Here is a 14,111-nt window from a genome sequence, read left to right as displayed (position 1 = left end):
AACTTGTTAATAATGCATACTATGTCTAGACTGGGCGTTTAGGTAGGTCACTGGCAAAGAAATGGCTCTTCTTGGACCACCTCTTTTGGATCAGCAGTCTGTAAAGTTCAGCTTTTTCTTTCCATTTTGGGCCATATTTTGGACCTCCAGTGTGTATCAAAAACTTGATATATTTTGATATATTTTGATATATCTACCTCCGTTATTGTCCAAAAACCTATAAAAACACATCAATGAGACAAACCATTGCACTGGGTGACATGTTCCTTTGGCCTGAAGAGTATGGTAACAGTAGAATAACCCAAAGAATAACAGCGATCACGTTTTCAGTCTCCAGGGAGTAGTTCTGTGTAATTCATTATTCTAGCTTGTGCTACATACCACAACCTCTTGACTTTGTAAATAAGTTCAACATAGTGAAGGAGGGTGAAAGAACATGTCACCCAGTGCAACAGTGTGGCTCACTGTTGTGTTTTGTTTAAAATCATTTTTGGACAGCAAAGGAGGTCTACGGCACAGAAGAATAACATGTATACACACAATACTTATTAGTTGTATCGATTTATTGGTGGCTTGACTCTGCACGAGATTTGCTAACAGTAAGAAAAATATAGAAAATTGTCATATCCTGTAAGGTGCTAGCCATGAATAGCAATGTTCCCAATTCCCTTCCTGCTGAAGACTTTTGATGTATAATTTCCCACCTCTCTTTTCCCTCATCTTCTGTCATCTCTCTACTGTCGGCTATCTAATAAAAAAGGCATAAAATGACCCAAAAATAATTTAAAAAGCAGGTTTTAGACTCAAGTAAGAGCCCGTAATACAATGCATGTTAACTCGGTGAATTTCATCATATGAAAACTTAGTGACACATGATGCTTCGTTCAGTCTCGACAATGACTTATTCAACATTTTATTAAACAAGGCGTTTCTTTGTCACTCATGTGGCCTTATTCATAACCACATTTTCTGCAAGAAGATATACGAAATAAATACAGCATCTGTGTTAGTGTTTATTATGTCACTGTTTTGATTTTGTTGTTGTGCCTGTGTTATTTAATCTGATATTCTTTCTTTGGTTATTCACTCATTTATTTATTATTTATCTATTAGAATTACAAATGTTCACCTGTTTGATCTAGCTCACTGTTGTTGCCAATGTTCTGGCTGTTTTTAATAATTAAATCTAATTGTTACTGCTACAGCTGGTTGAAATCTTTGATATGATAAAGCATAATACATACTGGTGTCACATCAAAAGAAAGACAGTGGGCTTTTTTTTTTTTTTGTCGTGATAGAATATTAATAGTATTAACCATTTAATTCTATTAAATGAAGCTGTGAATAATCAGTGACTGCTGTGTATATTAAAATGATTATACATTGTGCTAAATAAAATAATAGAGCTGTCAGTAGACGCCCCTGGAGCAGTCGCAGAATATGAATGCTGAATTAAACTGTATTTATTTAAAATAACTTGAAGCAAAACTAAATGAGGGGCCACTTGAGATTCAAACAAACAGCCCATTTAATGAACTTTGTGAAAAGACCCGACTGCTCAAAGAGACATTGCACTCATTCTGTATGTGAAGTTAAAAACACTCAGCCTCCAGTCCTTCGTGTTCTCTTTTTTTTTTTTTCAGATTGTATGGTTTTATTCTAGTTGAAGTTCTAAATTCTCATCAATTACTGCTTTTCATATTGTGGCTCATTTGTACAGTATAATTACACGAACACAATCCATCTCAATGCTCTTCCTTATTGTGGCCACTTTCTCCTAGCTCTTGCTAATGGGTACTTACAGAGGTGATATGTACCTTTTTTGTGTGAGCCTCAGAAACTGTGGAGTGCACTGAACAAATTACCACTTCCAATTTAAGTTCCCAAATTTGCATTCTGTCATTAAACTCCCCATTAATTACAAACGGATTTAATGGTTTTCAATAAGATCCTGATGCTAATACTTCGTAAATTAAAACATGATTCCGTGTAATTACCTTGATCAATTATAATTTATTGTTTAACATCACACTCACAGTGCTTTTTAGTTGTGTGTTGATTGTTTATTTAGAATATCATAATCATAGCTGTTAAAAAGGCTTCAGCTGCAGAATCCTAACAAGGTTTGATGGTTATTTCTGTTTTGTTGTTGTTGTTTTTACATGTGAGGCAAACCAGCCAGTATCTTGTTTGTCTTGTGAAAATTTTTGATGAGGTCACCTTCAATTTGTTTGTCCAGCAGCTGACATAAACTACGTTGATATGGAATATCTGTAGTGAGATATGAATATGGATATCTGCAATGATATCGGCTGATATATCGGTCTGGCCTATTTATAGGGTGGGCTCCATTGATGATTTGAAAATATTTATTTAATTGAGGAAATTAAAATCTGAGAAGGCAAGATTGGTCTTCATTTTGCTCTGCGTGACATTAACACTCGGTAAGGAGCATTAATTCACATTATATCTGTCAGTAAGAAAGTGTTCTCCTTTCTCATTCTCTGCTGCCTCCCATCCTTCCTCCTTTATTCCTATTCTCTTATTGCCAGTATACTCCTTCATCACAGTGTCTGTCCACTCCTTGGTGTGCTGTTTAACTGTTACAATACAGCATTCAGCCACTCAGACACAGTCACAGACACAGTCTTTACCCACACTGCAAACACTGGAAGACTGTGCTTTCCCAGAGACAGATAACAACCAGTGAATCAATATTTGTACCTTGCCTTACAGACTATTTTTTCAGCTCCTGTCCTTCGAAGTTTTCATCTTTTCTATTATTCCTGCTGCACAGAGAGAGAAGGTAGTGAGTGGTAAAGTGGGTCACCCCTCTCCTATGGTTGAGGAAAGATGAAGACTAGTGGCATTCTTGTACCCCCCCCCCCCCCCCCCCCCCCCCCCCTCCCACCTTCCCCTTGCTCTGTGGAGTCAGGCTGTTTGCCCCCTTAGGCACCAACATGACAGCAAAGGCAAGCTGATGGACTTAAATGGGCAATCAAGTGCTTGAGAACCTACCTTGGCTTGCAGTAGTCACAGTTCCCCAGGGAGAGAAGCTGTAAATATAACAACAAAACAGTTTTCTTGACTTTGTTCTGAAGGCTGGGACTACTGCAGTAGTGAATAATAGTAGGATCTGATGATAATAATAACATACACAAAAACATACTTTTGAAACAGATAAAAACAAAGTATAAGATTAACAAAACCTTAACCTTATTGGACAATAAGATATTGACCTGATGAGGGTGCTAGATGAAAAATCAGGGACCTTAAGGGACATTATTACATACCGAGGAGCAGATGAATGTCTGTATGAAATTTCATGGCAATCGACCAAATAGTTGTTGAGACAGTGTAACTAGAGTAAAAACCAGGCTTCAACCTCTGGGGGCCATGAACATCTGTGCAAAACTTGAGATATTTCAGTCTGGACCAAAGTGGTGGACAGTCACCACACAAACATTGCCATCCCTAGACCCACGTCCCTATCATAGCTAAAAATATGATAAAATAACATTAAATTTCCCAGCAATGGCATCCTATGGCTGGGCAATGAACATAGACAGCCTTTTTGTGAATGGGAAGCCAGCTAGGGATCATGTCTCTGCAGCTACATTACAGGATCCTGCTGGATGGTTAATGCACCTGATCAGCAGGTTTTGGGGTCTGTGGGAGACAACATGACCTTCCTCATGCGTTGTACTCTAATGGCTCTATGTGTATTTGAGTAGACATACGGTTAAGTGGGTTAACTTTTCCAACCGTGTTGCTCAATAGAGACAGTGATACACAATGGGAATTAGCAAAAGACTAATTTGCTTCAGAAACTGAGGGGAAAAAACAGTTCTCCTTATCCAGGAGTCTGTTCCAAAACCTAAGAGTTATGACAGCAAAAGCTTGGCCTCATTTTGTTCCAACCAGTACGGCTCCGCCAGATATGATTTGTAGCTAACAACCAGACTCCCCTGTGCGTTAAAAGAAATTTAAACCGCTACAGCACTACATTTGAGGTGATATGTTTTTTTTCTTGATCTTGTATCAACGATGTGTTTTTGCTGCTGTATTGTTGTTTAGCTGTCTCTTTCCCTCCTGTGTTGGACTGCAAAGCCGAAAAGAGACCTTTAATTATTTCTTTCATATTGAACACTTGTGACTTTGTGTGTGTTCTCTCTGGTTCTCTAGTCATGTGGACCACATACAAGGATAGAAAATCCTCAAAGCAAGGTCAACGCAAGGTTGTCCAGCATTTTTTTTCCCAATCCAGGGGGTAGCTGTAGGGTTTGAACTTGGGTTTAGGATTAAGGTTAGAAGTGGATTTGGGTTAGCTAATGGTAAGTCTCTCTCTCTCTCTCTCTTCCTCTTTTTTGTCCATTCTGTCTTTTTCTATTCTTACCAGGCAATTACTATGGCACTCCTAAACCCCCTGCAGAGCCCAGCCCTGTGCAGCCAGATTTGGTGGACCAGGTTCTGTTTGATGAAGAATATGACAGCGAAGTCCAACGAAAACGCACAACTTCAGTCAGTAAGATGGACAGAAAGGACAGTGCCGCCCCAGAGGAAGAAGAGGAAGAAGAGAGGCCTCCTATGGTCAACGGCCTCGCCGGTGAGACACACCACTGACTTTTTATTTTTCAATGCGTCTACAATTCTTCCAGCTAGTTGTAATGCGTCTGTGCTCCATACTGCTTTCCTTCAAATTTAAACCCCAGGAGTTTTTGTTTTCTCGATTTATTTATTTTTTTGTCCAGCAGTTCATTATATATTATAATACAAAACAGCAGGACCTTGTTTTATTTCCTCCTTATCATTCTTTTCGCCAAACAAACTTTCTCAGGATTAGCTGTTCTGCATGCAAGGTCAGCACTAAATCACAGCCCCGCAAAGTCAAGAGGTAGCCAAAGTAATGTCTGAGATCAATAGGAGCAATCCCTCGGTTAGAGGGATAGACTTTGTCCTTGTTTCATTCTTTCACAAGGATGTTCTCACATTGCTCATGGCACAAACAAAATCAGAACGTGTTTCAGCTAATGGTAGATGGAAAGAAGTTAAAAAAACCCTCTAACTGCTGTGTCATTATAAAACAGTAATGGTAAGTCAACATTATGTTCCAACATGTTACATAATAACTGTCCATATGAAATAATTTTTACTACCATTCACCCATCTTAAACCAGCCAACTGAACAAAGTAGCAGCTTCTGGCTATTTGCTGCTCCAGCTGGAGCATGCAGGATTCAGCTGTCCTGTCCTCTGTTTTGGCTTCAGTAACAGGACTCTGACCGGCCCCATCACACCCTGGTTTAGTGCTGTATGGCGCTGCTAATCTACATTGATGGCAAAATGAGCCGCTCTGCATAAAAAGATGATGAAATAAGAAAATGTCTTAACTGACACTAGCCTGAATAGACTACAGAGCAATGCAGCCACAAGACATTTTGAATTTTGACTATTTTTTTCCTCAGTTTTGGATTGTGGGGACTTTTTCTAAATATGAGGAAAATAAGATTATTTCCATTATCATGTTATGGCTATTACTATCACATACAGTGTATGCACTGCATGCTCCAAGTTCAGATATGTTATCACAGAAATGTCATTAGCTTAATTCAAATAATAAAAAACATTTGTATACACTCTTTTATCCAGATCTAGTATCCACAGGAGGAAGGGGAAAGCGTTTTTACACTATGAGACTCGATATCATGCCAAGGGGACAGTGAAGAAATGTGTAAAAAGATAAATGTGCATGTAAAATGAGCTGCTCATCTCACATCCAAGAGGGAAACATTTTCAGAGACACGTCATCTCTATGGCCTTGGGCAAATAACGATGGCAATGTGGAGCCCTGCCAAGAAAAACCACCCATCGCAGAAGGATGTCACTCTTAATCCTTGAGTTCATGAGTTGCCTGGTTGCAAATGCAGTTTATTTTATACCTTTTGTCAGCATGTGGATGGATTGGACTGTTTAAGTAGTGAGGATGCTCAACAAAAAAAGGGTAGCAGAAGACATAGTGCCATGCCTCAAAGGGAGTTTAACAATGGTCATGCATTACCACGAACAGACAGATTCTTTTGTGTCCTTTTAGCATTCTCATCAGTTTATGAAGCATACAAGGCCACATTTGCAACATCCCAGTTTATATTTCTCTGCGAGGGCTGAGAGCTGCAATAGCCTTGAGCAAGTTTTTGTATGTAGTCATTTATTCTGACTTTATGAGTGCAGAAACCCCTCCACTGTTCCACCATGAAAAAGAGGCCCCAATTTCAGGACAAAAAGCTCCTGACTTCTTCCAGTCAATGGCTGTCACTTTTCATCTCTGCCATTCAATTACCCCGGCCAAACAAACCGAGCGTTCAATGCCATGATGAAGCTAGGTCGTACACAGCCAGATGAAAACCTGCAGATAAGAACCTCACACTCACAGGCACACACACACACACACACACACATCAAGATTATGCAAATACACAACCATACACACACACATGCAGCAGCCTGTGTGATACTAATAGAGTTGCGATGTGGCGCTCGCGGCTGGGCTGAAGCATTGGTCAGCTCTGCCCTTGCCTGGGAGGCAGTTCCCAGTACATCGCTGCTGACATGCAAATCCTATGGCAATTGCTGTGCTTCCGTCCTCTCTCTGTGTACTCTCTCTGTCTCTCTCGCTCTCTCTCTACCCCTTCCTCTCCCGTGGATGTAACCGTCCACCCAGTGTGCAGAGAAAGAGCAGTTCGAGCGGCAGCAACAGCAGGGAGAGATGCAAGGAGCCCAGAGGAGCTCCAATGGCGCCACACTCTCACCTCCTGTCTCCTTCTCCTTCTACCATCTCCCGTACCCTTACTCCCAACCCATTCCTTTTTCTGTCTCCATGCCCGTGTCCTTCTCTCCATGCCGGGCCACAGAGCACAAGGACAAGGCGGAGTGGAGGAAGACGGTGCCCAGCTACAACCAGTCAGCCGGGGCCATGGACTTGCGTGCATGGAACACGTTGACACAGGATGAAAGTCAGGAACCCTTGCCTAAAAACTGGGAGATGGCCTACACAGAGACCGGCATGGTCTATTTTATAGAGTAAGTAGCCTTTCTACTGCTACTTGCCTTGCCTTGTTTTGGTCCTCTTACTCTCCCATTACATCAGCATTGTGCTAATCCCACTCCCAGTACTCTCCCAGTTCATCTCTTTTTCTGCCACGGTAAGTCAAATGTGTTGAGAGATCTGGCAGCAAGTCTCTCTCTGCTCTCCATCCAGCGCGTTCATCTGTGCTGTATCAAGACAGGTGTTGGGCATGGAAGCTATCTGTGGGCTCACCAGTTGCAGTTGTGTTGTTCTCAATTAAGTTTTTCTTTCATTTCTCCTGTGTTTGATGTCAGGTTTGTTGGCTGGTGCTAAAAGCAGTAGGCCCGCATTGTTTACCTGGCCTGTTAGTGTGGCAAGCAGTCAATGCTGAGCCGCTGACAGAGCCCGGTGCTGCTGCTCGCTGCTAAATCAATACCTCATTCTGCCAGCGAGAGAAACAACAGGCTAAATGGAGCTCACCACCCCTGACCTGCTCCCTCAGTTCTGCTCTTTATGATCTCTGAAACTGCTCATTCTTTCCCTCTGTGGTCGATGTATTCCTCTGTCACCCCCCTTCTTCACTATGTCTCATTCTCTCTCTCTTTCTTTCTTTCTCTCCTTGTTCCTCAAAGGGCCCCGTGAGCTTAAGATTTATTTTAAAGGCTTTTTTTTAATAGGCCATTTGATCCCAAAAGATTAGAAGTTTGCCACACTTTGTGTTTTCAGGGAACTTTCAGTTCTATTTGTTTGTCAGAGCTGGTGGAATAGCTCCTGGGTAAAGTGGCTCCTGAGAGTTCCCAGTGCTAATTGCTTAATTGTCACGGTGTCTTAAATGTTTTTATAATGATTTTCCTGTGCCTAAAACCCTGTCCCCTCTTTGTACTTCAGTCACAACAGCAAGACCACTACCTGGCTGGACCCCCGCCTTGCCAAGAAGGCCAAGCCTCCTGAGAAATGTGATGAAGGAGGTGAGACAATATCTGCAGGTAGTTGATGTGCTTGCATGCATTAATACCTCCTAGTCCCACTCATGTATTCCCCTCCCCTAGCCACATACACTTCCACTTCATCCCAACTCCCTGCTGCATAGAGCAGTGTGTGCATGAGCCGCATGCTTGCCTCTCTGAAGGGGGCACTGGCTAACAGACGGAGACTGAACAGCTGAGCGGGCCTGGTCACAGTCGTGCCGGTGACACAGCAGAAACCTCCAGTCTCCAGCCTGCCCCTCTCCTCCTAATAGCTTCTGGGACACATGCAGAGAGCTCATCAGTGCAGCATCTCTCAAAAGACAATTTTCTATAGCCCCTCTTGCGTAAAGATCTCCTCTGCGCTGCATGTGTTTGTCACACAGCAGCAGAAACTCAAGATGTTGCACACATACACACTGCTGGATAGAAAGGCTATTATTTTCCAGGGAGGCTGTGCAACAACTCAGCATTTCCCTCCTCCTCTCCCTGCCTCGTCCACAGTGTGTATTAAGCCCTAAACACATAGTGACAAATAAAAGCAGGCCTCCTGTTCTCTAGATGTAGGTATGCATGCTGTGAAGTTGCCAGTCAAAGCACCACGCCGCACAGCGTGTGTCCAATTGTCCTATAGTGCCTCAGCAGTATTTGAAGTGATTTGTGTTTGCCTTCTCCCTATCTGTTCTTCCCCCAGAGCTGCCCTACGGCTGGGAGAAGATTGAGGACCCCCAGTATGGCACCTACTACGTAGAGTAAGTAAACTTCTCTCTGTGCCTAGGGGGACCCAGAGGGCTACAGCTGTGAACTGTGGTGGATGTAGAGGAAATTACTTGCTGCTTGCTTATATTTAGTCCCTTTGTATCTTTGCTGAAGTGTCAGTCAAAAGCCAAAAACTCAGGGCTTCAATCAACACCTGTGCAGAGCTGTTTTTATGCATGTTTTATTTCTCAAAGATTGAATGAGCTCTGTGTTATTGTATTCACATCTTCTGCACCTTAAAGCCAAATAGCTGAATTTTGAAAGGTTAAGATGTATGAAATGTGTTGCTGTTGAATCTTAGGGGAGCTGTGATATGGCGTTGTCCTTACATAATTTTCCCACACTCATGCAGAAAGCAATTATGTCAGTACAGAAAATTTTGGTGGGTTACAGCTTTGCGTATGTGTATGTGAGAGAGAATAGACGGTTAAGACAACAGACAATGAAGGGGTTTTGGTCCCTAAGAGGGGAACAAGGGCAAGATTCCATTCTGATCAAGAGTGTAAACAAGAGCACAATGTTTCATTTTAGTCCCATTACTGTGGACAAAGAGGGAGAGACCTGCAGGCGGGTGGGGAGGGTGGGGGGGGGGGGGAATCACTGTGCCTGTTTATGCAAGAGGGTCACTGAGAGGCTGCCTCTTCTCTGTCTCTGTCTCTCTCTTTTTTTTTTTTTGTCTAGCAAAATTTTTGTTGTGAATGAACGTCCGAATACGACAACGTGACACAAAGTCTCATTATTTCTTCAACCGCTGCACAAAAACATGAGGTGTGGCAATCAAGGAGTGAGAAAGTGAGAACAGAGAGCAGCAGAGGAAATGAAAGAGTGCAAATGGCAGAGAGAGGAATGTTTATCTCTCCAGACATAATGGGGAGGGTATCTCTGCGCATGAGTCATACACAGCAAGAGCGCAGAGTACTTTTTGTTAAATGCGCATTCACACACGCGCACACACACACACACACACATACCATCAGTGCCCCAGCATGTGGCTGATTCAGTGTGCAGCATCAATGCATTTTATCTTCCCAAGGTGCTGTCATGACCAGGATTTACAACTGTTAAAGCTCATTACGCAGATGAGCTACCTCTCTCCATTACCATCTAACCATGGAGAGACATTTCTCTGGGTAGAAGGAAATGTTTCAACACACAGGTGTGGCCTGCAAATCATTAATTGTTTTTATATTGAGCTTGGTGTAAACTCCCCAAAGTGTAGCTGCTGCTCCTGGGATAGCAAGGCTGTTTATTTTTAGAAACGCTGAGAAAGAAGGCCATGTTTGGGCATGTAAAATGAAAAAAAAAAAGGACACATTGTCCTTTACATCTATCTACAGTGTTAGTGAATCTTTTGATCTTGGGATTACAATGCATCGAGCAGATGTTGATCCCATCATGACAATGTGGACTATCAAAGCAAAGATTGCTACTGATCCTCTCTATCCAATTCTCTTTGAATTCACTGGGCACATTTTTTTTTATTTCTGTGGTTTAGATATGCTTTCAATCCATCTGTATGTGTTACACTTCTGGCACAGACCGGTTTCGCTTTGTGGTTTACAGGCTGTATCAGAGCAGCCTGCACGCTACCGTATATGACATGCTGTCTACCCCTTCTTAGGTCATGTCACACGTCGCCCTAGTCAAATCACAGGTTTGCATGACAGGCAAAGATAAGTATCAACAACGTAGACAAGCTGTGTTCTGTGAGGTCAAAAGGTAAGACTACAGACAAATACAAAAGCAGAAACATTAGCTGGCAGCTCAGACTGTGTCCTCAACTGTCATAGGTAATTGAATGAACAAAAATAGTAGGATGTGTGATGTACGCCAGCTAAAACAGGATGAAAACACATTAGCTATGCAGAGTCAAGCTTTATGTAACAACTTGTTCTACTATTTTGAATCATTGTTCACCTAATTCTGTTATCTTGCTTGTGCAGCCACATCAACCAGAAGACTCAGTTTGAGAATCCAGTACTGGAAGCAAAAAGAAAGTTGAGTGTGGACTTGCCCACTGCGGTATCGCCACCGGCAGCCACACCTGCAGGTAACTATACCCATAACCAAGCCCTCTGGAGCAAACTACGGAAGAGCTATTTACAGCATACAATATACAATCTTTCCTGTTGTTTCAAATGTATTTTTTTTCTGAATTGAATGTAATGAAAATGTAATGATGAAAATTATCACCCCCATTGAGAGATCATGTGTAAAAAAAAAGTAAGAATTTTAATGCTAGCATGATATAATGTGGATTTACAGCTTAGGAAAATCAAACCATTATAGACACTGTTCACATTCAATGTCATGGTTTAGATTGAAGGCCAGGAAGTTTTTCTTTAGCTGGTCATCAGGGAAAAGGACAGGAAGTGAGATCATTTACTCTAAATTGCATCCTGGAATTTAATGGAGAGAGAGAGATGGAGCAACTTATGTAACTCTCATGATGAATTCATCATTTCAGCATCTGACTCTTGATTTAGATGATCCTGGAAGAGAAATCAAAATCACAATTTTATATTATTCTTAGAAATGTATTGAATCATTTTTAGCCATGGCTCTAGTGATAGCAATGTCAGTCGGTCAATCGCTCAGTCCACCAGTTTTGATTCCAGACTGAAATATCTCAACAATGAAATTTTATACAGACACTCATTGTCCTGACAGGATAAATCCTACTGACTTTGGTGATCCCCTGACTTTTGCTCTAGCGTGATTTATAATTGTGTTTTTGAGTGAAATGTCTCGGCAGCTTTTGGATAGATTCATGCAGTCATACATTCATGTCCTACTCAATGTGAATAGAAATAGCTTTGTCAAAACTTTGGTTTATGACCACATATCTGCAAAACTAATGATGTTCCCATCAGCCACACCTGTAGGCTATCGTATGTTTAGTGCTATTTAGCAAATATTAGCATGCTAACAGACTAAACTAAATAGTGAACATAGTGAGTATTATATCAGCTAAAAGTCAGCATGTTCGCATTGTGAATGTGTTATATGTGCATGCTGACATTAGCATTTACTTCCAAGTGCTACTGTGTCTAAACACAGAGATGCTAACATGGCTGCAGACTCTTAGCCTTGCTAGTTTCTCTGCTGTTATTATGACGCAGACTTCATCTTGTATTGACAAGAGAAGATGTCGTGCAGCAAGGTCAAATAAGCAAACAGATTTCAGACATAACTACACAACATGTTATTTCACATATACTGCACATATGACAAATGGAAGCACTGTATAGATAGCAGTGTCAACAACTCGGCCCATTGTGCTTTAGGTCAGTAACTTTTACATGTAGATGTGTTTTTCTTCCTCCTCCTTGTCTCCCCTTAAAATGCAAAGAGCAGGAGATTATTAAGACACAAGTTCCGGCTTTGTAGTTCTAGCTTTTAGTTCAGTGAAGAAAAAAACCTATGTAACAAGGTATAGATGTGTTATCCAAATACAGGAGCACGTTTATCATCTCCTTCATGCTGAGATGTCTGTGTGGAAGATGTTCTAACAGTTGACAGGCTGCTGATAAACAGCCCATAGCCTCTGAAGCAATGATATTCAATTTGAATAATGGAGCAGCGCTTCACTGGGCGGCAGAATTCATTTTGACAAGTAGATATGAAATAGGGAGGGCTCTGAGGTCTCTTTGAAAACGCTTTTGCCCCAGTCATTCACCGCAGTTCAAAGATCTCTTTAGAACAGAGGAAGAGAGGGAGCGCGGAGAGACAGAGAAGGAGAAAGAGGTGACTGCTGTTGAAAGTGACTTATGATCATAAATTGCATTTCTACTGGGTCATCTGTTCATCATTTACCACCTGTGGTGAATGCTGCCGCTTGAGTGGTCTGATCTTCTCAGTCAATGTAAAGGTCTGGAGACCCGGAAGCCCCCGTGTTGTTGTAACATGAATAAGAATTATGATACTCTTCCGTACATGCACACACAAAGCATGACCACATTAGTATTCAAACTAGCCTCTGTATATCAGACACCCCTCGGACAGAACTGTCTGCCTCACTCTGTTGCACGTAGACTCAACCTCCCACAGCTGAGGCTCTCTGCAGTCTGCGGTTGATATTGCCTCTGTGTGCCACCGCTCCCAGCTTCGACTGCCTCTCCTGTGCCCACTCTGCACCTTCCCACCCTTGTTAATGAGAATTAATGGTTAGTGGTCTTGTGCAAGTGTGTGGACGTGCGTGAGGTGGCTTCTAAATACTGTTATGACAGACTGGCTAGCCTGACCTCCCAGACAACGCCGCAGAGCACAGGAGCAAAGCACAGTACTATACTCAGCCATAATTACAGCGCTGACAATCCTGTCTGACATTTCATATAATCACTTCACCCCCGAGAATACAGACTGTCCCTTTGTGGCCCACAGCTTAATCAAGACCATGTAAACACGGTTTTGGTGCGTAGCCCCCTCCCCATCCCACTCCTCCTTCTCTCTCTATTCGGCTGTCAGTGTCGCATGGTGGTCATGTAAGAAACAGTGTTGACAGTCTCTTGACATAGCGTGTGAACACGGAACGCCTGGGCAATCTGACGGGGCGTAATCATGTCAAAGAACATATTACACACACGCTCACACCTTAAGTTCTCATGAGGAATTTCATATTTTTGCACCTGCCTGCATATACTCGCATATTTACATATCTCGAAAACATCTCTCTGACACTTGTACAGCTCCGATTGTGGGAATGTCATGTTAATCATACTTGGCATAATCTTTTTTTTTTTTTCTTCAGAGCGGTCACGTTCATCTGCCAATTGCAATGCAATTATGCAAATCACAATCCCATGACATACTGAGATTGGTGTAGTAGGCAGGGGGAATGGGGGGCCTCTATCTCTTCCTCGGCCTAATGAGATTGATGTCCCCCCCCCCCCCCATCTATCAGTGTGGGAACTGCCAGAAAAGGAGCCCAGCATGCAGGGACACAGCACATAACTCATAAACTCATAGGCTCATACCACAGGGAAGGGCAAGCTAGGATTTAGTTAGAATGTCCCTTTTTCTGTCAGGGATAACTCTATTTTTCCCTCTTTCTGTCTCATCGCTCTTATCTCACTCTCTTTCTCACATAAGCAGTCACGCTCACATGCACGCACATACACACAAACACACACACGTACACACACACACACACACACGGTCTAATATAATTCCTTTCCTGTCTTCTATAAAGTTGCCCCATTTACACATCCTGCAGGCACCACAAAGGAAATTTGCAATGAAAAGTTTACCTGGAAAATGTCAGGCGCATTTCAGGATGTATTTATCGCTGCAGTGAAAGGAATTGGTTATTTTGGGTGAGACGGG

At 42.2% G+C, this 14,111-nt stretch overlaps 1 protein-coding gene across 1 annotated transcript in view; it reads left to right on the top strand.

The window, feature by feature from the left end:
* magi3a (membrane associated guanylate kinase, WW and PDZ domain containing 3a) overlaps nucleotides 1-14,111 on the top strand; it is a 121,183-nt gene that overhangs the window by 91,013 nt on the left and 16,059 nt on the right. The window contains exons 4-8 of the mRNA XM_044350744.1: nucleotides 4,400-4,606; nucleotides 6,908-7,076; nucleotides 7,951-8,030; nucleotides 8,722-8,779; nucleotides 10,730-10,836. Of these exons, the coding sequence (XP_044206679.1) occupies nucleotides 4,400-4,606; nucleotides 6,908-7,076; nucleotides 7,951-8,030; nucleotides 8,722-8,779; nucleotides 10,730-10,836 (621 nt within the window). The remainder of the gene's footprint in view (nucleotides 1-4,399; nucleotides 4,607-6,907; nucleotides 7,077-7,950; nucleotides 8,031-8,721; nucleotides 8,780-10,729; nucleotides 10,837-14,111) is intronic.

Source organism: Thunnus albacares, chromosome 5 (assembly GCF_914725855.1).
Source record: "Thunnus albacares chromosome 5, fThuAlb1.1, whole genome shotgun sequence".
In the NCBI taxonomy this organism is placed as follows: Eukaryota; Metazoa; Chordata; class Actinopteri; order Scombriformes; family Scombridae; genus Thunnus; species Thunnus albacares.
Note: the sequence above shows the minus strand (reverse complement) of the source record. Positions and strands in the feature narration are given on the sequence as shown.